At 43.7% G+C, this 26,140-nt stretch overlaps 2 protein-coding genes across 9 annotated transcripts in view; one reads left to right on the forward strand and one right to left on the reverse strand.

Annotated features, from left to right (window-relative positions):
- Window positions 1-26,140, forward strand: part of IMMP2L (inner mitochondrial membrane peptidase subunit 2) — a 493,454-nt gene that overhangs the window by 201,000 nt on the left and 266,314 nt on the right. The gene's annotated exons all lie outside the window — the stretch shown is intronic.
- Window positions 22,822-26,140, reverse strand: part of LRRN3 (leucine rich repeat neuronal 3) — a 34,259-nt gene continuing 30,940 nt past the window's right edge. For all 4 annotated transcript variants that reach the window (XM_036327294.1, XM_036327292.1, XM_036327293.1 and 1 more), the window contains exon 2: window positions 22,822-25,785. In XM_036327294.1, the coding sequence (XP_036183187.1) occupies window positions 23,299-25,425 (2,127 nt within the window). In that variant the 5' untranslated portion in view covers window positions 25,426-25,785 and the 3' untranslated portion in view covers window positions 22,822-23,298. The remainder of the gene's footprint in view (window positions 25,786-26,140) is intronic.

The raw sequence follows: 26,140 nt of genomic DNA on the forward strand, positions 1-26,140 counted from the left end.
AGTTCTGTGAACTTGGAAACCAGTTCTGTGTTTCTGCAATGGGTGAGGTGGGAGCTTCAAAAATAAAACATCAGATAAACATATAATGAGGCTGTAATTACAGCTGTGTGTACCCATGGGGCCATGCATTGGATCGGGAGTGAGAAGACAAGGTTTTGTCACTCTCCTGGGAGGAAGTCATTAAACCCTGGTCTGCCTCAGTTTTCCCATCTGTGCTTGTCCCATTGGTAAGTATCAGTGAGGTTATGTTCAAGGACTGAGTTGGCGGGTTAAGTTGTGAGACAGGATTCTTCTAAGTGTATGTGCTCACAGCCAGTTCACTGTTGACCGTCACATTCCTGTAATGAGGCGGAGGCTGGGATCCCGAGATTTTCAAACCATCTTCTCACGTGAGTGAGCATGTGCATGTGCATGTGCGCGTACACGTGTGGTTTCCCTTTCTGATAGGAGGCAGGTGGGGAGAATTGAAGGGTGGAGGTCCGCACACCTGGATGCCCAGGCAAGGCTTGTGTTTATGAGAAGTGCTGATTTTTAGGATTCACTGTAAGAGATGTTTAAGATCGTTACATTCATGTATTTAGCATGACCCCGAGGTAGATATTTTTAGGATCGTTTGAAGCTTTGGAGATGCGAAGGCCATAACAGAGAAAGGCTGATTATTCCCTGCGGCTCTCTTAAACGCTATAGCAAGCTCCTCAGCTCCTTTCTCCATTTTTGACCTACAGTTTCATGACAGCAGTGCTCCAAGATTGATAAACCTTTAACTCAGCGGTTCTCAACCTGTGGGTCGCGACCCCTTTGTCAGTCGAATGACCCTTTTGCAGGGGTTGCCTAAGACCATCCTGCATATCAGATATTTACATTACGATTCATAACAGTAGCAACATTATAGTCATGAAGTAGCAACGAAAATAATTTTTGGTTGGGTCACAACATGAGGAACTGTATTAAAGGGCCAGAAGGTGAGAACCACTGCTTTAACTCTTGTTACTCCCATTTACTCTCTGGGTTACACCCACTCCTGGTTGTTCTCCTGGTTGTATGAGAAACATGACAAGAGGCGCATTATACCTGTCATCCCGCTGGGGCCTGGCAGACTCGCTCTGGTCCCTGCTCTCTGCCAGGGGGCAGAGAGATTCCAGCTCACTGCTGACCAACCATGAGGAAAGCAGGGTGGATAGCTCCCCCAAGCACCGTGGTGGTTCTGAGCAGATCCCACGTTCCCTCTGCTGTGATTGTGGTCTCTTAGGCAGACACAGACCTAGCGTTCTCAGCATCCCTAGGGCGCATCAGCTGAGTGTAGCTGGGTGGGTGTGAGATGCCTGAATGGGGCCAGTGATCAGTGATTGGGCTACCTCAGCGTCCTTCTTGCCAGAGCAGCGTTTGCTTCCGTGGCAGGTGTGTCCCACGAACTGTGCAGATGGTAGCTCCGTTGCTCCCATGACAGCCACGAGATATGTTTGCTGTCATTCCGCAGGTGAGGCCGCTGAGGCAAAGAGTTCTATAACTTGTCACCTTGGTAGTCAGTTCCGGAGCCACACGTTAAACTCGCCGGAGTCCAAGCTCTTAGCTCCTATGCGATGCTGCTCTTTCGTCATTTAGTCAAACTGTTGGGAGAGTGAAGTGATACTTCTCTTGGGAAGCAGGTGAGTTGTCTCCCACGTCACCGGGGGGAAATGATGCCACACGCATGCCAGCCAGGGTGCAGGGGTGTCGCAGCCGAGAGATTGTGTGGACGAGGGAAACAGTTGAAATTTTGTTTGGGATATTGCTTGTGGGTGGGTGGCAATGGTGATCCTACTGTTCTTTCTGTGATTAAATAGCTGAAGAGTAAGGCAGTTAGGGTGAATTGTGTGTTGGTCCTACTAGATGCTGGGCGGACACTATCTCAATATAGGACCCAGATGGAAATTAACATAATGTCAATGTCACCAAGCAGCTAAGGGCCTGGAGTGAGCAATATGGCCTTTGGCAAGTTAATTTATGTGGGTATAAGACTCTTGGCCTATTAAATGAGGGGACTATTTTACTCATATTTTACTAGAGGCCCAGTGCACGAAATTCATGCACTCGGGGCAGGGGGAGAGGGGTCCTTCAGCCTAGCCTGTGCCCTCTTGCAGTCTGGGACCCCTTGGGGGATGTCCATCAGTCATCCCTCTCGCAGTCCGGGACCCCTTGCTCCTTACCACCCACCTGCAGTGGAGGCGGGAGAGGCTCCCACCACCGCCACTGAGCTCGTCAGCTGTGAGCCTGGCTTCTGGCTGAGCATGTGGAAGCGCACTGACCACCAGGGGGCAGATCCTGCATTGAGCGTTTGCCCCCTGGTGGTCAGCGCACGTCATAACGACCAGTCGTTCCGCTGTTCAGTCAATTTGCATATTAGGGTTTTATTATATAGGATAATGTACTGTACTTATTGACTATGAGTTAACTATAAGATGATTGAATAGAATATAAAAATTAAGAATATAAAATTTAAGAATAGAATTTAATAGAATATAAAAATTAAGTCAATATAAACTAAAAAAGTAGAATATAAAAATGACCTTATGTAATCCTTATGCTTCTCAATTAGTTATAGAATCTTTTTTTTCTTGATTTTCCTTTTTGCATCAGATATTAATTTTTATATGTTGATTCTTAAAATGTTATTCGTGTAGGAAGTTGACTTGGAAACATCTTTCAAAATCATTTTGTAAAAAATTAATCAGGAAAATGCAATATTTGACAAATAAGCGCGTATGCTGTCTAAAGAGAGACTGCGCTCATAGATACCATCACCTTGTGAGCTACATTGAGGAGGACTGAGGTTGTAAAAGTCCCGCTGCTCCGATCCGGGGAGCTCGCAGAGAACGCGCTCCTGCCGGGCGACCTCCGTCTCCCGCGGCCTTTATGACCTGAGCTCCCAGCGATGCTTTGCTGGGATTCCTCTGGCTGCGTGTGCTGTTCCTCTGCGTGCAGCATCTGGTGCGTAACAGGCCCCAGCAGGCACCTTCCCTCCTCGCCATCCGGAAAGCAGGAGCTGCTTTATTCACACAGACGATCAGTGAGGGGGTTCTTCCCACATTCTACCCGCGTGCCCTGCCAGTTTGTCGTTGTCAGGTTGATTCTAATGAACATAATGACATGTTGTCTTTGAAAAATACTTTGCCACTATAACATGTATGATTCCATATGGAAGCAATATGGACAGAGAGGAGAGATCACATCCGTGTAGATTAAGTTCGACATGGAATCCGGTATCAGTAATAAACAGCTGCTATGATTCCTCTCTCCTTTCTGCAAAGAACTTGGAGTAGCATGGACTGCGCTGGGGGACCAGCATGTGGTGCCTCTTGGTCTCATAAAACCCCCTTACATTTTATACCACTGGGTACATGATGTGTATGATTTCTTTATCTTCAAAATATGGTCTCAACAACAGTTGTGTTCACCGCGCCGAAGAAATTCTTCTGGGCGTGGTTGGTAGGCGTGTGTTACTTTAGATTGACATCAGCACTGGTGGCCATTAAGGCAGAGAACTGACCCAGTGCCTGGGCCCTCGTTTCACTGAGCCCACAATGTGCCAGTCATTCTTCCCTTCACATCACTGATGTCTTGTTCCGTGGCCCACCCCCCACCTCACTTTGTTACTTGGCCCTTATCTTTTTAATTCTTGAGGTCATATTTTTTTATTTTTTTATCTTTAATTTCTTTATTGGTTAAGGTATTACAAATGTGTCCTCATCCCCCCATTAATGTATTTTCTAAGTTACATTTCTCTCTGCTTTTAGTGAAAGCTGCCTGCTGTTTTCTGAAGCAGCGGGACGGTGACTAAATAGAAAACTTGTCCATGTTCCTCCCTGTCTAAGGAGCATCTTAAGACAGGTCCTCAGCAAATCGGGGCCTGCTCCGGACGCTGGTCCGTGGCCTTCAGGATCTGAGCCTTTTCCCCGGATTTTTTATTATAAACATGAGGACTGTAGCCTTTAAACACCTGAAACCAGTGCAGTGTGTTCCCCATAAAGGTTAGACTGACCGTGCTCCCTCCTGAGGCGAGAGACCGCAGTGACTTATGCTCCCAGGTTGTGCCTTCGTAGTTCTCGCTGCCTCTCCAGGTTTTAAAGACAAATATTTAAATACTTGCTGTGCTATTTAAAACACGAGGAGACTCAAACATCACTTCCCTGGAGATCGGGGATTCCCATGCCATTTCCTAAAGCAGAGAGAAGGCCTCTGTCTGCACAGCCCTCCGAGGGAAGCAGCCGCGGACACCGTGGCCTCGTGCGTTCCCGGTCATTTCTGGGAGGGACGGTATTGACCATGCCTCCTGGGAAAATGTAACACACGGCAGTTTAAAATAACGTGAGCCATGTGGTCGTGTGTGTGTGTGTGTGTGTGTGTGTGTAAGGCAAACCTTTCTTTTCAGAAAAGGGTTGTCAAAGTGTCCATCTAAAAGGTTGACTGCATTCATTTCTTTACACTGAGATACCTTTTGCATTTTTATACCAATTCCAGAGGCAAAAATGGACCCGTGAAATATAGTCAAACACGTACTTGAAACTTCTTTTGCTTTCTTGGCACCGAAGCTACTCAGAACCGCCTAATTACAGGGCAAAATCCCTGTCCCTTTGTGTCCTGTGATGTGTGCCACATTCCGGTTTTAAGAATCTTTCCAAGTACAAGGAAACCGCCCTGGTCAACATGACACGCCAGGCGCAGCAGGGCCTCAGGCCTTGGTGGGTCGCCATGCCAGCAAAAGGGCGGGTTCAGAGAGGTGTCAGCGCTGGGCGGTCTGCATTCTCTGCCTCTCTGTCTGCAGATAATTGCAACTTACCGGTCACTCCCCGAGCTGTCGGTTTCTCGGGAAGTGACCCACAGCCTCAGCTCTTACCTGTGCGGGAAACTGCCGTCTCCCGGCTCCCCTTCTGGCCTCAGCCTTCCTTCCAGCCACGGTGCCCGCCTTGCTGCGCCTGCAGCTGCCTGGGCCGTGGCCCCTGCCAGGGCCGCCGGGGACACTGCAGAGCAAACGGCTCTGTTTTCCAGTGGCCTTTCCCTCCTGGCCAGTCCACCGGTCAGCGTCCTGTCCGAGTTCCAGCTTCGGAAGTTGCCTTGATTCGTCAGCTGAGTAGCTGAGTCTCCTGGGGGTCGAAACTAACCCAGGTTGACAGAGAAAGAGGCCTTATTTTCTGCTTGAGGAAATGATTTGTAAAATGAGTTTTGTTTTGTTTTGACTTCCAACTGCTAATCCATAATATGTGACCACATTTAGAATTTGTAAAAGTGCATTTATGAGACTCAAAGGAGTGAGTATCTAGATATTTAGCATACGCTTATTAAAGAAGATTAGAGCCTCAATTCAATTTCGGTCATGCTCATTTTATTGATAGGAATGCACTTAGGTGGATCTATAAAACATCTGGTGGAGAAAGGTTAGACCTGTCTCTGCTTTCAAATGAGATTTTGTCTTGTGCCTGGGCTGACGAGTGTGAAGTGGAAGCTTACATTCTCTTCTACAGAAACGTCTTTGTTCTTTAGTTTGAAAATTCTAGGAAACGGAAATAAACAATCCTGTCTGTTATGCATTGCCTGATGGCATATGTATGAGTGAGTCTTGGGGAAGATGTGTACAGTATGGCTTCTTACCTGTTTGGACACAGTATCATAGCATGTTGGACAGCACCCATGAATATGGCAGGGCCCTAAATAACTGCAGGCAGTGCCGTGTGAAAAATTAGCATTTTGGATGGAAGTTAAATTTGCATTTTATAACAGTGTTTCATTCTAAAATTATACTCAGCAATTGTAACAGCACATAACTACCTCCAAGCTTAATTGCCCCTACTCCCTGTGTGAGGCGAATAGTGTTTAGTCTTAATGGACTAAATGGATTATGTTGCACAATTAAAAATCCCTCATGCATTGTGTGTGGGCTGTCTGTCATTAGTGTTGGGTTATTTTGTATGCAACATTGTGTGGAGAGAAAGAGTGTGTGTATCTATCTATATATCTATCCATCCATCCATCATTAGACTACTTTAAAGAGTTGGAAATAATGGAATACATTTTCTTTGATGTGATATATATATATATATATATATATATATATATATATATATATATTTCAGAGAGGAAGGGAGAGGGAGATGGAAACATCAATGATGAGAGAGAATCCTTGATGGGCTGCCTCCTGCACACCTCCTACTGGGGATCGAGCCTGCAACCCAGTCATGTACCCTGACTGGGAATTGAATCGTGACCTCCTGGTTCATGGAGTGACTGAGCCACACTGGCTGGGTGAAAACTTTTTTTAAAAAATGAGAATATCCTATATGTGCAAAGTTTGATATCATGATTTTGTCTTCTAAACTTAATTGCAAATGGGTTTCTCTTTTTAAGATGAAATGCTCTCCCATTGGGGAGTCTGAATTGTTGCAGTTTTTCTAGACAGGTGTTTAGGGATATCATTAAGGCTAACACTGACACCTATACATTTATTTTATAGAAATAAAGATGTATACAAAGGTTTCTGTAAATAATGTTTATATTGCATTTATTTCTAAATGGCAAGAAGTTGGAAACAACATAACTTCCACTTAAAAAAGTTATAGGTACAATGTAATGCTAAGTAAAATGAAAAGGTAACCATAAATATATTCTGCATGATGTCAGTTTTATATGAGAAAAAACTTTGCACCAAATACATCTTCATTATTTAGTCTTAATATTGGCTATGTTCTCTCTAGGCCATGGGAATGTGCTTAATATTTTTCTTGTGTGGAATTATTATAAATGTTTTTCAAATTTTGTTGAGAAGGGATCTGAGCTACTCCTGTAATCAGAGTAAGTCAAGGTCAGTGTGATTTCAGAGGCCAGAGGCCACAGCAGGGTGTGCGGTCTCTGGACTTGCATTTCCATTCCTGGCCGCTAGGGGGCCTCAGCCCTTGGCGGTGAGAGCAAGATTCCAGTCCAGTTTCTGGGAGTCTCTCAAAGCTCCCCCCTCATTGTTCACAAAGCACATTCCTGCCCTGCCCTCTAGGAGTTAGTCTTTCCGCACTGTGTGCCAGGTCCTCGGAGGGCTCAAAGATCAGCATCTTATTTACATAAAAACAAAAAAAAAGTTAATGGCGAATAGCCAGTCTATATGTGTTTGTCTTCCAGGTAAATTAATGATGGCTGTACCCCAGAAAATTGCCACCATGCTGTGTTGTTCCCTTTGTAGGTGATACACAAGAAACTAGTGCCCACAGATAATACTTGATATGAAATTGTACATGATTATATACATGGAGGCAGACAGAGACAGGACCCGAGCGCAAGGCTGTCACTTGGACCAGGGTGGTCGGAAGAGAGCACAGGCCACTCATTATAAATGTCCATTTACTTAGCAAAGTCCCAGGACTTCCCAGAGGGATAGAGCCTATGAGGAACAGGTCTGTACACCGTTCCTGTGAGAGAGGATCGTCCTCAGCCCCTGGGTTTCCTAGCGGGCCAGCAGGTCCCAGGCCCTTATCCCCCCTGGACAGTCAGCCAGAGCTGCTGCAACGTCAGATCCCGCTTTCCTGGTACCGCAGGGCCCGTGTCGCCCTCCCCACAGGGAGGACACGGGCTGAGGGCTGCACTGCCGTGTGAGGACGTATTGCACAGACTCACCCTCAAAACAGACCAGGAGCAGGGAGGCCACGCTGTCCTGGCGGGCGGAGGGGCGGAGCTCTGAGTGTACCTCTCCCCGGCAGACTTTTAATAACGACTAACTCAGTGGTTTTCCGCCCCAGCAGTCTCCCGTGTGAAATGCGAGCTGGAATTGCTACTAACGAGTTCACCGATAATCCCTAGTTCACAGCCATGAAGGCTCAGAGCACTGAGGCTCCACATGCCAGTTAAGATCCCGTTACGGAGGTACTGTAGCCTGCACTGGCCCACCCTCGCCATTTCTCTCCTCTCTGAAGTTAATTCAAAAGTCAGGTCTGCCGACTTCAGTGATAAAAACCGTTTTGTTTTTCCATGTTAAGTGTTTTTCCATGTTAAGGGCTTTCTTGATTTTCGTTTTCTTATCGTATTTTAAAAACAAGTTTCTCTTGGCTGATGTGATGCTTATCATTTCTCCTAAACTACATATACATGGTGGATAATCATGCCTTTAATAGCCGCCTCCCGTGATTTATGTTTCTCACGGAACTTTAAGAATCTAAGTGAGAAATAAGGAGCTAGCCTGTCAGTACAGGACAAGTCAGAAAGGATGAGGCGGTTGGGTTTTAGAAATATCCATTAAAGGTATTTTAGAGAAGTGAGCATTTCATTTTTAATACTTTTCAAGCCGACTATTGAACATAATAGTGTGGCACAACAGGGCAAATGCATGTAACGTTTAATAGGCGGAGAAACAAGATTAGGTCACGAATGAATCATTGTCCTGTGAAATGAGTGGGGAACCTTTTCCGTCCCACAAAAAGCAAGAGCAGTGATACGTGCAGCCTCGTTAGTCTGAGTCTGACCGGGAAGGTAATCTGATGAAACGTGAAGAGTCTCTGCAATGCAGTTTCTACTTCAAAGAACGCGAATGAGCATTGGGAAATGTGCATTTGTTTCTGCTCTAACTAGATTTGATATAGTGGGGTGTGCAGTTGGGAGGAAAGGTACTCAAAAGGCAGTAATTCATGCTGAATGGATAGAAGCAGTCATTCAATGAAAAATTGAATTTTTAAAAAAATATCTTTTTATTAATTTCAGAGAGGAAGAGAGAGGGAGAGGGCAAGACAGAAACATCAATGAGAGAGAATCATCAATCGGCTGCCTCCCGCACGCCCCCCACTGGGGATCGAGCCCCCAACCCTGGCATGTGCCCCTGACCGGAATCAAACTCGGGACCCTTAGGTCTGCAGGCTGATGCTCAATCCACAAAGCCAAACAGGCCAGGGCGAAAAATGGGTTTCTATAGTGTCCCAGACTTGGTGACTTTTGGAAATTTGGGTGCTTATTGTGCAAGTACCAGAAAGAAAAATATATAGTTCTCCTTAAAAGGGGAGTACATTTGTTTTGTACTGGACGTATGTTTGTTAAAAGTTTAAGCATTTTAAAAATATTTTATTGGTTTTTGGAGGGAGAGGACGGGAGAGGGAGAGAAAGATAAACACCGATGGGAGAGCGCTACATTGATGAGCTGCCTCCTGGCGTCCCCTACTGGGGATTGGGCCTTCAACCTGGGAATCAGATCAGCAACCTCTTGGTGCATGGGACAACACCCTACCCACTGAGCCACACCAGCCAAGGCAAAACTTTAAGCATTTTTATTTGCATTTTTATATTCTCTTTCATGTTTCTAAGAAGAGTGTAGTGGAGAGAAATAACATGGCTCCGAGTTTACAGTATCTCTTGGTAAAGCTGGGTCTGTACACAGACTGGCTAATTTCCAAACTTAGCAAGAGAGGCCAGGCATACATTGCAAATGAAGACATCCTTTAGCAGAGCAAGAAGTTACAAAGGCTCCTGGCCTGGAGGCTCAGTTGATTGCAGCATCGTCCCATGCACCGAAAGGTTGCCGGTTCAATTCCCAGTCAGCCTGTGTGGGAAGCAGTAGATCAGCGTTTCTCTCTCTCTCTCTCTCTCTCTCTCTCTCTCTCTCTCTCTCTCTCTCTCTCTCTCTCTCTCTCTCTCTCTCTCTCCTTTCCTCTCTCATTCATTATGATTTCTTTGCTGAAGAAACCAAGTCAGGCGTCCTGTACAAAGTCTCTCCCATGCTGGGTGTTGCTGAGTCAGTCTCTGTAAGGCCATTGAGCCTGCTCTCTGTGTGCTCTATAATCCAAGCAGGTGGGAGGTTGGATGTTTCTAGACATTGTAAAGATCTCGAGGGAAAAGAACGAAAATATCAGCTGGCTCATCCCAGGTGGGTGTCACGGAACTGAGGCCATCTCTCTGTCCATTACTAAGTCCAACAAATGCTGGCCGCGTCTTCCCCCTCCAAGGTGCTCTGACCGGTGGCCCCAGCGTCTCACAGGGAGTGACACTCACGTTCTGTCTGCAGGTGCTTCTGAGCCCCCTGCCATGCAGGCCAGGCCGCCAGCCTGCTCAGGACCGCCCCGGACAGTTCTCTCTCACTTCTTGGCCCTGGCACAGGCACAGGGCAGCTCCCAGATGGGGAGCAGGCTTCCCTAAGGAGTAAATGCCATCTGTGCTCAAGTTTTCTGGACAGTCGCCACATACTAAGGGCAGGTGTGGCAGAGTTAAATGCAGCAAAGTGGCACAGAAACCCAAACACCAGTGAAAAGTGAAATCAGATTCTGACATTATCCGATTCCTGCTGAGCTGACGTGTGTGACTTCCGGAGTGTGAGACTCACCGGGGTGTCCGGGTGGTTTGAATAGAAAAGTTGGTCAGTCCTTTGTGCCGTAACATCCTCCAGATCAAAGGAGCCTTGAACATAACGGGGTCCCTGCTTCTTCAGAGACGTGCTTGAGGGTGACTCAGATAGCCATCTATCGAGTTCCTTTGCTCATTCTGGTGCAAGTTACTTAAACTCACCTATAGCTTATGGATTTAAATATGGAGAGCTTATTTCCGCCGTCACATTTCAGGAAGGAAGTTTTCATTCTTTCACGTGCATCTTCCGCACCAGTGTTTTCCTGGAGTCATTTCCTAATCATTTCACATTTCTTCTAAGCTGGGCTCCCACAGGACGCTCTAAGGCAGGGGTGGGGACCCCTTTCTCTGCCAAGGGCCACTTGGCTATTGTAACATCCTCCGCAGGCCACCTCAAAACCAGCCTGCTCCATCTGGTCAAGCATTTCATGAGCGCACCCCTCATGCCTTGGCAGGGCCCGACCAAGTGGTTTCTCGGGCCTTAAACGGCCCGTGGGCCGGACGTTCCCCACTCCTGTTCTAAGTGGAAATGACATCCCAAGATCCAAGTAGCGATTTACAAGACATTTTGGCTCCCGGTTAATTCATTGTACTTAGAAAAGATATACGGCTCTTAAACTTAAAAACAAAAAAAGGCGCATAGTTCTCATGGTCAGCATCAGGGTGGGATGAGTTGTGTTTCGCTTTCTGTCCATAACAACGAAGATGTCACCATCTACAAATCAAACCGGAGCGGTGCCTTTCAATGCCAACAAAAGCGGTGGGACCGTGACAGTTGTTCCTCTGATTGAGGGCACCGCCTTCTCCTGTTCTCAGGTGCAGGATACTGTTCCGGTTTCAGCCATGGAGGGGAAGCACTTTATATTCTAAATCGCAAGCTAATGAACGCTCTTTTCTCATTAACACACGCGACCTCTGTGGTTTTGCTCTCACTGCCTGGCCCACTTTCTCAGTGTCTGTTAATGACATTGAAAACCTCTGTGTTATGTGAATTATTTTCTAAATGGATCCTTTCAAATTCACAATGGATGCTCATTACAGTGACCTGCTTGTCCTGCTCAGGAAAGAAAAATACCAGAATGAACCCTGATTATTGTGCCTTTTCTGATTTCTTCAACATGTGTGTGAAATGACTGCGTTTATGGGGATCATGCAGGCAGCTTTGCCAAGCTTCTGATATTAGAGATAATACATGAGCTTCTTAGTTCAAATAATAAGCTATTGGCTGTTCAAATGACAATTAGTAGAGCTGGAATGAGAAAGATGAAAAATAGCTGATAATTAAACTTAGAGGGCTCTGTCCTATTTTGTGTTCTTAATTTATGGTAGATTAAATATTCGTGTATTGTTTTGCCTTCCTGGATACACAGATGGGTATGGAATTTGGGTTTGACTCCAAACCTATAATGTCTGTAGTAAAATCCTAGAAAATGATAATAAATGTGTTTCTAACTCTGCATATTAATTAATAGATTGAGTTCGTTTTTAGCTTGCTCAGGACAGATTGGTATCATGGCTACACCTCTCTCCCTGTTCTTATCCTTTGATGTGCCTAGTGTGGTGTTTACACTATACACAACCCAGGCATGTTTGAGGAAGCTCTCATTGACCAATCTAGGGAGTGATCATTTAGACCACTGACAAAAATCACTCCCTGATTAGCCAAATGAATAAGCAGATTTTTAAAAGCCGTAGAATTATCGAATATTAAAGCCAGAGAGTGCTAGGGAGATCATCTAGTTCAATCCCATCAGAGAGAAAATTAAGACTGGGTGAGATGCAGGGATGTGTGACATGTATTTTGCCAGTTAGTTAGAAACCAGACTACACTTTAGTTTTCTTTATTTCATGTATTTGATCACCTTACCTTCTCCTGTAACTCATGCCAATAAGCATGTATTTACTTTTTTAATTCAGGTCATAGAGAAAGCAGTGAAATTTACCCAATAGAGTAGATGCAGTCTGTTTTGGCTTGTAAGGAATTTGTCTCCACAAGTATGGACCGGAGTGTCTTTTATTCCCGAGTTTCTTGGATCACACCCATGTCTGTCAGTAAAATGATTGGTGGGCCCCTGGATAGCATCAGGGTGCAGGCTGGTCAAGCTGGAACTACCAACCATGTGGTCAGAGTGTCGGGTGTTTGAGTCACGGAAGAGCCTGATCTCCAAGGAGGGATGGCGGGCTGGAGAGTGAATTCAATCAGTTGTATTTTTTATCGTACACTGTCATGGCAAGTTTAGCACTTTCCTGCGTTCTGAGAGTCATTCTAGAGAATTACAAACGGGATGGCGGTTATCAGAAGCCCCCCATTTGTTGCTATTTGGTTAGATATGCAGGTGACTTGGTTGGTGCCTCCTCTTCTGACGGGCTTCTGGAGCGAGTGCAGTCTTGGGGGAGGGCTGCTGAGGTCTTGTGGGGTCTGTGCTACTGGCCAGTGGTCAGCATCAGAATTGAAATATTGCAAAATGCTAGCTGGGGTTGGTGTCAGATTGAAGCATTGAAACATACATGTGGAGCAGCCCCCTAATACTCCGTGTGGCCTTTCCATTCATTCATTCATTCATTCATTCATTCATTCTGGTTTCAAATGTTGGTATTTTATTTTATTTTTAAAAATTTATTTTTGTTTTCTTTATTTTATTTCCATCACCATTTATCCTCCTCATACCTTCCCCCCGCCTCTGTCACCACACTGTTGTCCCTGTCCATGAGATCTTTCTCTTTTTTGTTCAGTCACTCCGTCCCTGTGACCTTTTTATTGACAGCTGATGTGGTACAGAGGAACTGGTCAAGCGTGAATATTCTCCCGTTGACCATGATTGTTCGTAGAGAACTAACCTGGAATTCCTGTTCCTTCTCCTTTGGGCAGTATTTTGCTTTCTCTAGCAAGGAACTTGTGCTCATAATCATGGACTGAAAACTTAAGATATGCCAAAAGTAGTTTCCATATTTGAGAAGGTTTCCCCTGGTTTCTATCCTGCTTATCACAAGGTTAAACAAAATTTTCTGAAGCCTTACTACTCAAAGTGTAGTTCTTCGGCCGTGATATTTGGTCAGATAACATCCGGGGGCTTGTTAGAAATTGAAGACTTCATCATAATCTCTGGTTTAACAAGCTCCCCGGATGACTCATATGCACATTAAAGTTTGAGAAACTTTAATCTAAATTTTGGAGCTGATGGGGTAGATTTATATTAAACTAAAATCCAAGCCCTTTACTTGGGAAAAAAAAAAGATGAAAGCTCTGGCTTATTTGTTGAGGTCATTTTTCTCAACAATCAGAACCCATTTTTAATGGACAAATTCTTCCACACCTACTCATTGTGATGATACTCTGCGTTTTATGACTTTTGGCATTTGTTAACATCTGTAATGTTTCAATAGAGCACATGGATATTAAACATCAATCTCTAGCTCCTTGTTCAATATGGTTGATTGAACAAATGCGTTTATCTTCTCTCCTTGAAATGTCACTGAAATACCAATAAGGAACAAAAAGAAAACCTCATCCCACAGTGATAAAGAGAGCGGGGGAAGCATAATGTATTAACTCTGAGATGTTAGCACATCATTTTAGTTGTGTAGAGAATCTGGGCATGAATTGTTTTAGGAACATAGAAAAATTAAGAAAGTAAAAAAAGAATAAGGCAGTGATAACCTGTAGGGAATACAATATTATACAGGAAACAAAATGGAGTGATAGTCATAGTATACATGTGGTTCTGCTGTAATTAATCATGATAATGTCTATGTCTATGTTGACTTAACAAAAAGTTGTGGTAAAATTTTATTTGAGGAATAATTGGGAGGACAAATGTGGAGGGGTGTGAGGGAACTACATTCTTATTCTCCATAGTGTTATTTCTAGTAAGTACATCATATCTAAGACTGTAACATAAGTGTTAGTTGTGTGGGTATGGAATGTGGTGTTTACACCAGAAAAAAAAATAGCTGAGTTACTGTGTGTGAGTTGTCTCTCTTTTGCTTTCTCCCAGCAGTGACCAGGCCAGAATTTTTGGGTGCTGAGTGTAGAGACCATTGGATTAACAGTCAGAAGATCTGAGGGCTAGTCCTATCCTACCACCAACTAGCCTTGTATTTTTCAATTAAAGGCATACTATTCCATGATTCTTACACGTTTCATCATCCGGGTATCTTCCTCTCTTTAAGCATAGTAGACGAGGAGAGACTCTCTCTAGCAGCTCTCTCCACAGTATTAATTTTTGCTCTGCTTTGTCACTCAGCCATTGACCCAAGTGGCTTGAGAATTACCCTTTCAGGAGAAGAATAGGCAATTTTTCTCCCCAAGAAGCCAACCAGCCTTGGTAACTTGGAGGATAGCATGGAGTTATTTTTAGGATGAGTGGGGAGCAGCAGTTCCTTTAGATAGATGGACATGTTTTCAATTCTCACACCCCATGACATTTGTGAGAATTCAGATATTTCCAGAATTGCCCAAAGCCATCTGGTCAAAGTGCTCAGCCTGTTGACGTCATTAACCCCTGCCCGATTATATTTCTTTGCTTCTCTTCATTTATGCTCCAGATTTGTATTAAGTTTGTTAACAGTAAATATAGGCTGCTCCGTGGAGGATAGTACCTTTGAAAGGCACGGAGCTGTTGCTATGGATTTCATGCAGGTCAGAACCCTGCAGATGGAGTGTGCAAGCCCATCACATCCAGTCTGGACTCACCGGAGCTCAGGAACACACGATCCTGTCCAAAAGGGCCACATTAGCCAGGTCATTGCCAGGTCATGTGCCGTGTGCCTTTGCCAGCCAGTCTTTTAAAGCGCAGTAGAGGGAGCAGGTGATAGCAGCACGAGCCAACATTTAACGAGGGCAAAGAAGCAGGCACTTCACGTGGACAGGCTCTGTCCCTCCCTCTCTCCCTGGCCCCAGCACCCCTTGCTGTCTGTTTCTTTGTTCTTTCCTTGCCTTTTAGTCTCTTGTATCTCGCTTTTTGGGGGACTAACTTGCTCTATCTGGGTCTCTCCTCTTTCTTTTCTGCTCTTCCCCCTTCCCCCCCCCCCACCCACTCCTGTTCATTGCGCTCAAGAAAATAACGTAAGTAGGACGTTGAATTGGAATCGTAACCTGGGTTCAGGACATGAGACCGTAGAAAGCACCAAAATAGCGATAGAAGTGAAATTAGAGTTTCAGTTTTTGAAGAAGTTGTGACGCCAACAGTATAAGGCAATCTTGTCCGAGAACGAATCCTCCTAGAATAGATTCTCCTCTAGTTGGGAAATTGTGAGGTGAACTACACTTTCGCAGGTGGAATACACCTTAATAAGTGTTCTCTTTTTCAGCTCAAAATAGGACTTTTCATTAGAATAAAAATGGTGGGTTTTTTTTTCTATTTTAGAAAATGGAGACTTATTGCTGTTTTTATACAGAGAACAGGCACTATTTTATGTCGTCTGTGTCAAAAAGAACAGCTTTCTCGATGGAGATGACTAACCTGTGTCGGGCTCAGGTTACTCACTGTCACCTGGAGTTCTCACAAGGCACACCTGGGAGCTGCCCAGTTGCTCGCACATTCCTTCTCTCTTTCCTTCGCCAAGTTGTTCTCCCGTAGATAGCTCTCACCTCGCGCAGGCAGGGCATCTTCCTGGCCCATCTTTGTATACCGGGAAGCTCCTAACATTTTAATTTCTTGGTAAATACCATTGGACAAAGAAAGAGCAACCTGGCCCAGTCTCAGGGCATTGTTCTAGTTTATTAGAATCATTTAGGATTTTGGCCTCTGGGTAATGGCGCCATGGAGATTCCCAGAGCAGTAAAATTGTGTCCTAATTTAGTCTTTCATTAGCTCAGTTCCAAAAAGTGTTCTGCACTGTACAGTGTAAATAGGGCAAAGACAAAAACGCAAGGTTTATCCCTTCTGCTGGTGAAACACTAGCCATCCAGTGGCCATTATGTGTGTTTGTTCGCTCACTTCTTCTCACAAAAGCCAAACAATTTAAAATGAAGGGATCAATGGAGATCATTTTTAAAAATCATGTTCACTGACAAATATTTAGCAATCTGGTATTTTCTGCTGTCTTTGTGATACTTAAGGCATCATAATTTTAAAAACACACATTTTTATTGATTTCAGAGAGGAAGGGAAGAGGGAGAGATAAAAACATCAATGATGAGAGGAATCATGGGTTAGTTGTCTCCTGCACACCCCACACTGGGGATGAGCCTGCAATCCAGGCATGTGCCCTGATTAGAATTGAATCTTGATCTCCTGGTTCATAGGTTGATGCTCAAGCACTGAGCCATGCTGGCCGGGCTGTCATAACTTTTAATATTTTAACCTTTTTTCCTTCCTAGAACAGGTGGTTCTCATTTGCCTTGAAAGGATTTTACAAGGAACTTATATTGTTGGATGGCACACAAATGCTAAGCTGACCACCTATTTTCTGGCATTCTCCATTGGCAAAGCAGCTAATTATACTTTTCGGTTTGTAAGAACTGAGTATGACTTCAAATGAATTAAAAAAACAGTGGGAGTGTTTTTCAGTAGAATGTTATCTCTAATCTTTTTTTTTTTAAGCCATGTCCCACTTTTCCCACTGGGCTACACTAATTTATTGTAAGTAGTTTGCAGGGTTTTATCTATAAGTTACACCTACTTGGAGCAAACAATGTCATTGTTTGTTTGTGGTTGGCTGTTAGATTAACCAAAGAACTTGTATGCATATATGCATAGCCCATAGACACAGACAATAGTGCAGTGAAGGCCTGGGGAGGGGGTGGGAGTGGGGTGGAGGAAGTGGTGGGGGGACATCTGTAATACTTTCAACAATAAGGAAATGTTTGAAAAAGTTTAAGATGGGTTCAGCAGTTATATAAGAAGCAGTGAACTGTATGGGGTGGACAAAGGTGGGTTTACATAATACAAATAAATAATACAACAATTAATAAATAATAATACCAGATAAACTGTGCTTCGTGGACTCACAGCTGGTAGGCCTACTTTTGCCCACCCGTGTGTTGCCCGTGTCCTAAAAAGTAGCTGCCGCAGCTGAATACTGAAGCGCACTGTTTCCTCCCGCCTGTGGTCCTGTGGCCCCCGGGGCTCCTGTAGGGCCCCGAGAGTCAGTGCTGGCGGGATGCGCAGCCATGGGACAGGGCCAGCGCCTTCGGTTATTGTCTTTGTGAGACTGTCGCCCTGGTTGAGCTGGTGCTGAGCAGACAGAAGCAGAGGAGAGCTGTGGCCAGAGGCTCTTGTTTCCTCCACCAGAACAAAGGCCGCGGGTTACTCCAGGCTCCTGGCAGCATCCACATGCAGCAAATCTATGGGAAACACTAGACGACACCTTTTTGCACTGAGTACCTGTCTACAGAGGTGCAGGAGCGCATCTGTATTCCGGCTGCATTCCCTAGCGAGATGTTGAAAGTAATTTCTTAACTCAGTCATATGAAAGGTCTCCCCAGAACTCCACACTGATTTCTGTCCTTCTCTGGTAAAGCTGTTGGAATGCTACTTGGTTTTAAGAAGCTGAACTGCTTTTGACTTTGCTTTTCTCATTCAAAGCACTGAGGTGGTAATTTAATATCTTCACCCCTCAAATCAAATCATTCTTTCTTCCTCTCATTTGCTCGGCTCCTTGGCTTATCAGGCTTGATTACATGTGCCTTTTCTTACTTTGAGAAATGCGGCCTGAAAGTGTGAAATGGAAAAATTGGTCCTCCTAAGTAAATGAAGCAGTGTGGCAGTGTTTTGGGTCCGTCTTGTTTTGCATGATGGAAAATTGTAATTCTGGCTGATCATTTTTTTTCCGTGATTAGGAAATGGTGAAATGAATCACTGGCAATAAATAAACACCAATTTAAAAACTTCTCTTCTTCAAACAAAAGGAAACATCTTTTCAAGGCATCTAAATGGCTCTTCCAGCATGATGCTTAGTATACATTTGCTATAGCATGCATCCTTCTTGGGAATTGATTTTAATTTTGTTTGCATCTTTACCAAACCATTATAAGTGCTGCCAGAGAACGGAGGTGGAGGAACTGTAACACCCTGCCTTCCACAGTCTCTTGCCTTGAGAAGCTGCATTGAGCCACTGTAACTGCTACATTCCAACCTGACCAGAACTATCTTTCCGTCCTAGATTTATTCCCTTCTCTCTGCTGGTAGCAGGTTGAATTGTGTCCCCAGAAAGACACAGTCAGGTTCTAACCCAAATCCTGTGAAGGTGGCCTCGTTTTGAAATAGGGTCTTTACAGATGTAACCAGAAGAAGTGAGGCCATATTAGCATTAGTCCAATGGATGGTGTCTTTAATTAGAGGAAGGTGGGGTGTGGGGGAGATCTGGGCATGGAGACACAGCGGTGTGGGAGGAAGGCTATATGGTACCTTCTTCTAGCAGCCCAGCAAACTAATACCCTGTCCCTTTCTTTAAATGAAACTCCAGGACACATTCCCAGCTAAAAACCATGCAATCTACCAATGGATTTTCTGGCTTAGAAATTTATAAGGAGTTTATCTGAAAATCTGATTTTGTAATTTTAAGCAAGTTTTCTGAGAGGTGTTTAGTTATAGCACCTTTAAATACTTTATTCTATGGGTTGGTTATATGGATTATGGCTACTAGAACTAACTCTGCTTTTGTCATTTTATTCCTGTCTACAAGTAGTGTTTTTATTTTTCTCCAGCTTCAGTGTATAAAATAAACCAAGTTGGTGGTCAGCTTAACTGTGCACCAAATCCTCACTTTTCAAAGGAACACACAAAAGCAGCCACAATTGTGTTGCAAGGGGCCTTTTCTTTCTTTTTTTAGAATTGCATGACCTTTCTCTCCAGTACAATACTGATAAGCCCCCACACAAGGACCTAGTTAGCAATGCCTTAGGGTGAAATGATATAATAGAAGTGGGGGTTGTAGAACTAAATGCGAATATCATTGTAGTTGTTCTGTTTAGATGTGTCCCCAAATGACCATTTGGGATAATAAATATAGTAAATATATCTATGACAAGCATATTATAAAACAAAACCAAAAAAAATCTTTTAATTATTTGTTATAATTTGTTTTGGGGAGTAAAAAAAAAAAGGAGAAAGTGAGAGAGACTGGGTCAAAGAAAATGTCATCGCACTATAATCCCTCTTCATTGTTTCCCATCTCCTGGAATGTCAACATTGGGATGAAGCCTGAGTTGCCACTTAATGGGGACATAAACAATGAGAATTGTTTTCCTGATATTTGTAATGGCTGTGGGGACATGTTATTGGAATTTTCCCTATAGCAACATATGCTTTTAAACTTTTATTTTTTATTTTTTGCTTTATTGTTTACTGACATATCTCTTCTGATTTTTCATGTATAAGGCCAATCTATAGGATTTTAAGGATTTTCTTCATAGTTGTTGGGAGATCTTATAAGAATTGATAAAAGTAAATTGATTCTCTTTGTAAAATATGTTAACATTTTGTCAATGCTAGATTACCTTCTTAAATTGAACTTGTATTTCTTGGGTGAGCAATCTGTGTTTAAAGTAAAGGAAATATATAGTTACCCCTGTTTCTCTGTCTACAAATAGTTTATGGCAAGTAGACATGTTTCTTGATTTAAGCAATGTGAAGATGGTATTTGGCTAGTTTCTATACGTAGTACAGAATAAATAATCAATTTGAATTAAGTTCTTATATCAACATGTTGTGATAAGCAAAAAATTTTAGACCAAGAAAATAAATCCATGATTTTCTGAGTTTTATGATTCTTTGAAAGTATGGATTGAACCTGGGACTCCATTAAGTAACATAGTTAAGACATATTTGTGAAAACAGTGATATACAACCAGAATGTCATTCGGTAGAATATAAGCCCCATAATGATGAAAAGTATGTCCTGTCCTCTTCCTTTTTTTCCAGTGACTAACAGCCGTACAGTAAATATTTGCTGAATGGAAACAAAAGATAGTTCAATGAGCAGAGTAAGGAATTACAATTGTAAGCTTATGCTTGCTGATGTGTAGTTCCATTTAACACTTTTTTTATTTAAATAAAATAAAAAATTAAGAACTGAAGTCAGTATCAAAAACTGATCTATGTTCCATTAAATGCATTTCTTTTTTTTTTTTCTGTTCAAAATGATCTGCATGTGATTGGTAGCAAATTACAGCCTGGCATCACTGACAATAACACATTTCTCTCCATATTGTTTTAATGCATTTTTATTCTTATTTTCAGAAAATTTGAATTTTATTTTGTAGTGTAAATTAGAAAATATATAATTTCTTAAAAATTTTTTTGTGTGAGAAAAAATGTTTTCTTCCCGACAAGTTGAGGAGATCATTTGGCATTCATGGGGCCTAACCTTTAGAGTTTTGTTATAGGTCAAGTTTGCTGGTACATCTATATGGTATCACTAAATAATAAGTTCTTCACTTTGAGTACTTCAACCAGTTCTTGGCTGATTTTATGTGAGATTTAGAGGGTAACATAGGAAATATGAAATGCCATTCTTGTTATTGAAACAAATGTCTTTTCTCTCTTACTGGCAGTGTAGATTAAACTTTAATCTAGTAAATATCATCAGGTTTTGCTTTGAGCATCTATTTATTTGAGTATCTATTTATATGTATTTATTTGGCTGTAACAAAATGCTTCATTCCAATGATCATTATTAGGTGTCTATTCAGTGCACTTATTTGTTACAGTTTTTCTAAAAAGATGCAGCTTATAATGGAATCCAGACTTTATGCTAAGTTTTTTATAGTTCTTTATGCAGATGGATTTAAAGGACGCATACGAGATCCCTGAGAAACTCCTTGCTGACCTATGCAATACCTGCATCCTAACAGGTCATATTTCAGCTCCTCTATTTTGACAAATAGCCTGGCTCTAAAAAGCCCTGTCCGTGGTTCTGAAACATCTCATGATGTATGAGCGTGTCTTGCTGATAAATTCTAATGTCAGCCACTGTGTGATAGCGATACATCAGGTTGTACAATTTATGTTTGGGAAACACATGGAATGAGCAAGTCTCCTATTTTTCTTGGGTTAAATTAACACAGTTTGTCCTTTCATTTCAAAGAGTTCATACCAATTACTTTCTACATAGTGAAAACCAGCTAGGGTTTAATTAGAAATTGTCAGTGCTACCACAAAGGGGGATGCCTAGTATTAACCAATGAATGGATGTGACTGTAGGACTGGAAACATTTCCTCAACAGTGGCATGTTGACGCCATGCAGGAAGCTACTGTAAGAAAAGTTAAACATTTGATTACGAACAGGCACAGCAGCAATTAACATGGAAACCTGGTGGCTTTGTAGAGACAAGTGATTTGCCTATAAAAATATAGCTCATTATCTCAGGTGTTTTTTCATTGTCCCAGGATATTTCTTTTGTACACAAATACATTTATTTTGCAGGACTATGGGATTTTTTTGTTTGGAAATATGACTAAAACCCTAAAAGATATTGGCTTTTTTTCCCAAGTAAAATCCATGCGGTTTCTACATAAGACTCTTAAATAATTAGTTATGTTCTTGGCACTTCGATTCAGTGATTTTCAATTTTTTTTTAAAGTTGTGTTTTTCTGGTGCTTAAATATAATCATAGAGAACTGCACTTAATTTTTTTTTTTTACCTCTAAATTTGTCTGAGAAGCTTGTTTCATTAAGAAAACTGTCCTCTTAAATTTCTGTTGAACTCTGGGATTATCTGATTCATGCCATTTTATGTTGGGTTGAAGCAAGAAAAGGGGAGAATTTCATAAAATTGAACCTATAAATTTGTACTAATTCAGTAGATTTGAAAGAAAAAATCAACGATTTTATTCTTGGAAAAGCCGAGTCTCCTAAAAATCTAAATTTCATTGTTATTCTGGGGAAAAACCATCTACTTTGATCATAACAAAGTCAGCACCTATAAGGTCTGTTGCTGTGCACGTGTCTAAAGTCCTTCTTTGGGGATTATGTAGAACATGTTTCGTTGCGATGCTTGCAACACAGCACAATATCAGATTTTTTTTGCTTGTTATTGCAGTGAAGTGTATTAGGTACTCAGAATCACTGAGAGATTTGAAGATAACACCTAGATCATAAGTTCTGCCAGAATTTGGCAACGTTTTCTGCAAAGCAAGCATCTTAAAGTTGAGTTACTAGTAATTATTAAAATAAGACCTTCAGTTCCTCAGATATTGATTTACATGATGTGAACTTAATAATTAAACCCACTACAGAAGTTTCTTGTTAAGAAAAGAAAATCTTTCAGTTAATAGGGGATTTCTTTACATCACTAGTTAAGAGGTTAATACAATGTTATGGTTGCCTTTCAATATTGATAAGGTGCCTCCTCAAATCCAGTTTTGTGCATTATAAGAATGTAGCACCAGAACGCAGTAGGCGTGTCTTACTCTCAGCCCTTCAGGTTTCATTGTAGATAAAAACACTTTTCTAACATGTGGTCATTTCAATGATATCTGGTCAGATGACATTTCCCAGAAATTATTCTTTATTTAGAAACAAAAACAAGACAAAAGCAATTGATTTTAATCCAAAATGTATTTTTTTTCCTTATAAAAGAGGCCCACATATTCACGGTGTCTACTCTACAGAATTGGTCCGTTTCATTACACCACATGTCAATTCAAGTGTATCTGGTCACGGCAAAAACTCGTGGCTAATAGGTGTAATACAACACAGTAGGAGGTATTGCTCAGTTCAGCTACTCTTATATACTTAAAAAAAATACAGAAACGTGTTTGTTTGTTTTTTGTCCACTGTAGTCCATACAGAAAAGTTACATGAAAGTTCTAGAAAATGGACTTCTTTTATTTGGTTGCCACAGTACCCTCTGACGCCAGTGGATTAAGACGCTGGACTGGTACATGTTCCCACTGGCCGAAGCAGCCTTGGTGAAGCTGGACCTTCCTCCCCGGAAGCCCTGTTCCTCTGCCTTTCCATTCCCAAGCAGGACGACAGCCTGAGGCTTCCCTCTGAAGGAGTCTGGTTGGTGATTCTCAGGATATATTTGTCGGCACCCCTATGGCAGTTGCCTTCACTTCCAGTGCTGCACTTTGTTCGTTGCCTGCTTCCCAGAGGTCGATGAGGGGCGGGTAAAGCTCGCTGAACGCGAAGGTTGGCTTCTGTAAGTAGTTCCTCGCATGGCCACGTCCAGCTTCCCCGTTCATGTTTCGCGAGAGGCAGCTGAAGAGACACAGCACACCGATAATCCCCAGGAAGCCCGCAAGGCCGGCCACGAAGGCCGGGCTGTGACTCCGTCCGTATGCTTCTCCATCGGGGTCCAACCCTTTCGTGGTGACATTAACACACTGTTTCCTGGTTTTCTGGTTGATGGTGGGGCTGTCGATACAAATGTTATACTCGGTCGAGGGGTTCAGGCGAGACAGGTTGTACACCCTGACGCTAGATGGTAGGCGAGCACTGTGGGTGGCATGGGACGTGTCTGCCTTGATGAAGGTTGTCCATGTCACGCTGGACCTGAGAATCTTGGAACTCGCTTTCCAGGACACCAGGACGGAATTGGCTCGGACATCTTCGATTTGAATGTTCAAGGACCCATTGTTATCCTGGGGGAACGAACCATCCACTTTGATCATGACGGACTTTAAGTCGGCGCCCACCAGATTCGTCGCCATGCATGTATATACGCCCCCGTCTGCAGGGACGATGCCACTTATGTCCAGGGTGCCCTCAGAGTGCACGTAGAACCTGTCCGTCAGAGTGTTAGGCACGAGCTTTTGACCGGAAGGTGTTATCCAGGAGATCTCGGGCTGCGGCTCGGCCGTGGCTCTACAGTGTAAGGAAACGTAGCTCCCGGCTTCTAAGTCCAGGCTGGAGGGGAAGCTCTCAGGCGCGATGAGGGGGAGGCAGATTTCCATCATCTCCCGGAAATGCACCTGCCGGACGTTCTGGCCTTGGAATTCGGGCGGGTCCACGCAGAAGAGCGACTCGGGCTCCATAAACCGGATGTTGGTCTTGTTCATGTTGATCCAGCGGATGACGCAGTCGCACCGGATGGGGTTGCTGTGGATGCTGATCTCCTTGAGGCTGGGCAGGGCCTCGACGGTGCCCTGGTACAGGGCGCTGAGGGCGTTGCTGTTGAGCATGAGCGATTCCAGCCGGGGGAGCCTGAAGAACGCGTTGGGGTGGATGTACGACAGCCGGGGGTTGTTGGTCGCCTCTATCTTCCTTAAATCCGGCAAGTTATCCACGGCAAGGCCGTCGATGGAAACCAGCTCGGGCATGTTGTTCATCCCCAGCTCCTTCAGGTGGAGCATGTTGCTAAAGTCCCCCCTGCGAATCCTGTGGATGGGATTTTTATTGAGATCCAGGAATTTGAGGTTTGCCACTTTCTGCAGAGCCGCCCGGGGCACCTTCCGCAGCCTGTTGTCATAGAAAGAGATGCTCTCTAAGTTCTCAAGCCCAGCCAAGGCGTCGTCGGGTATCTCCGTGAGGTTGATGCCGGCTATCACCAGGCTGCGAAGATTGATAAGCGGCTCAAAGTTCATGTCTTTGATTCTGATGATTGGATTTTCCCCAATCATCAGAATCTCCAGGTTGGGGAGAGCGTCAAACCACTTCCTGTCGATTGTCTGCAATCTGTTTGAATTGAGGTGCAGTCTAAGAAGATTGTGGAGGCCAATGAAGGCTCCGGGTGAGATGGCAGACAGCGAGTTATGATTGACATAGAGCTCCTGGAGACTGCTCAGCCCGGACAGACATTTCTCCGGCAGCTCCGTGAGCTTGTTTTCCTCCAGGTACACGGACAGGAGCTGGGGCATCTTTCTGACGCTAATGTTGCTGACTGAGGATAGATTGTTTTGCGATAAGTCCAGGCCAGTGAGGTTCACTGGAAAGTCCGTGGAGTGTTCGATGTTGGCGATGTTGTTCGTCTGCAGGAGCAGGACCTGCGTGTCGGCAGGCAGCCTGGCTGGGAAGTGGAAGAGACCCACGTCGTTACAGTCCACGGTCCACGCATCCATGTACGTGGATCGGGGCGTAAACCACGGCCTGACCTCACATGTGCACGATGGTGGGCAATCCGCTTTCTTCTCTCCGGCGTGCACGAGCGTCGTGATTGCCAGGCCAAGCAGTACGTGCATCCCGAGTGGCATGTCCTTCATCTTAGCTTCCTCTGCGGAGATGTCCCGGGCCCTGGAGGATTCCACAGTCACTGCTGGTCGGTTCAGTGGGAGCTGACGGATGAGGAGGGTGGCTCATTTGTCAAACGATGAGCGCCGTGGAGCCGCAGGGCTTTTCTCCCCGGGACAAGGTGCCGGTGCCCCAGTCGCACCGTCCAGAAATGTCACACATGCTGGGGGAGAGAAAGTGGCAGTCGCTTCTCAGATAGGCTCCTGAGGCACGTTCTGAAGAGGGAGTAGGGGTAGATGGTCACGGGAAACGGAGCGATTCATTTATTTCGGAGGGTAAGATCCAAACCCCATGGCGGTTCAGTATTTGCAGGAACAGCAGCGTGATGCTAACTGTAATAAAATAAAATACAAAAAAGAGAAGAGAAAGAATTAGCCCAAAGGAAAATAATACCCGTAATTAATATCCATTAAGTAATTACGGTGATCTCATCTATGACGTTCTTCGAGTTGACAGTTAATTCAATATGTTTCGGTGACATTAGCCTTGATAGTGATTGGCGTTGACACTGCACAGGCCGAGAAATGGAAACTTTAGAAGGCTGAAATTGCATTAAGCATAACAGACACGCTTCCCCAATATTTCCGTTATTTCCGATTCTTACTTGCTTATAGCTTGTAATTTTGTTATTGTATTTGTCCTTCTCTTTGATGATTAGTGAATGGGAACAAAAGGAAATCGTTCAGT

The sequence above is a fragment of the Myotis myotis genome, unplaced genomic scaffold (genome assembly GCF_014108235.1).
Source record: "Myotis myotis isolate mMyoMyo1 unplaced genomic scaffold, mMyoMyo1.p scaffold_m19_p_11, whole genome shotgun sequence".
NCBI lineage: Eukaryota > Metazoa > Chordata > Mammalia > Chiroptera > Vespertilionidae > Myotis > Myotis myotis.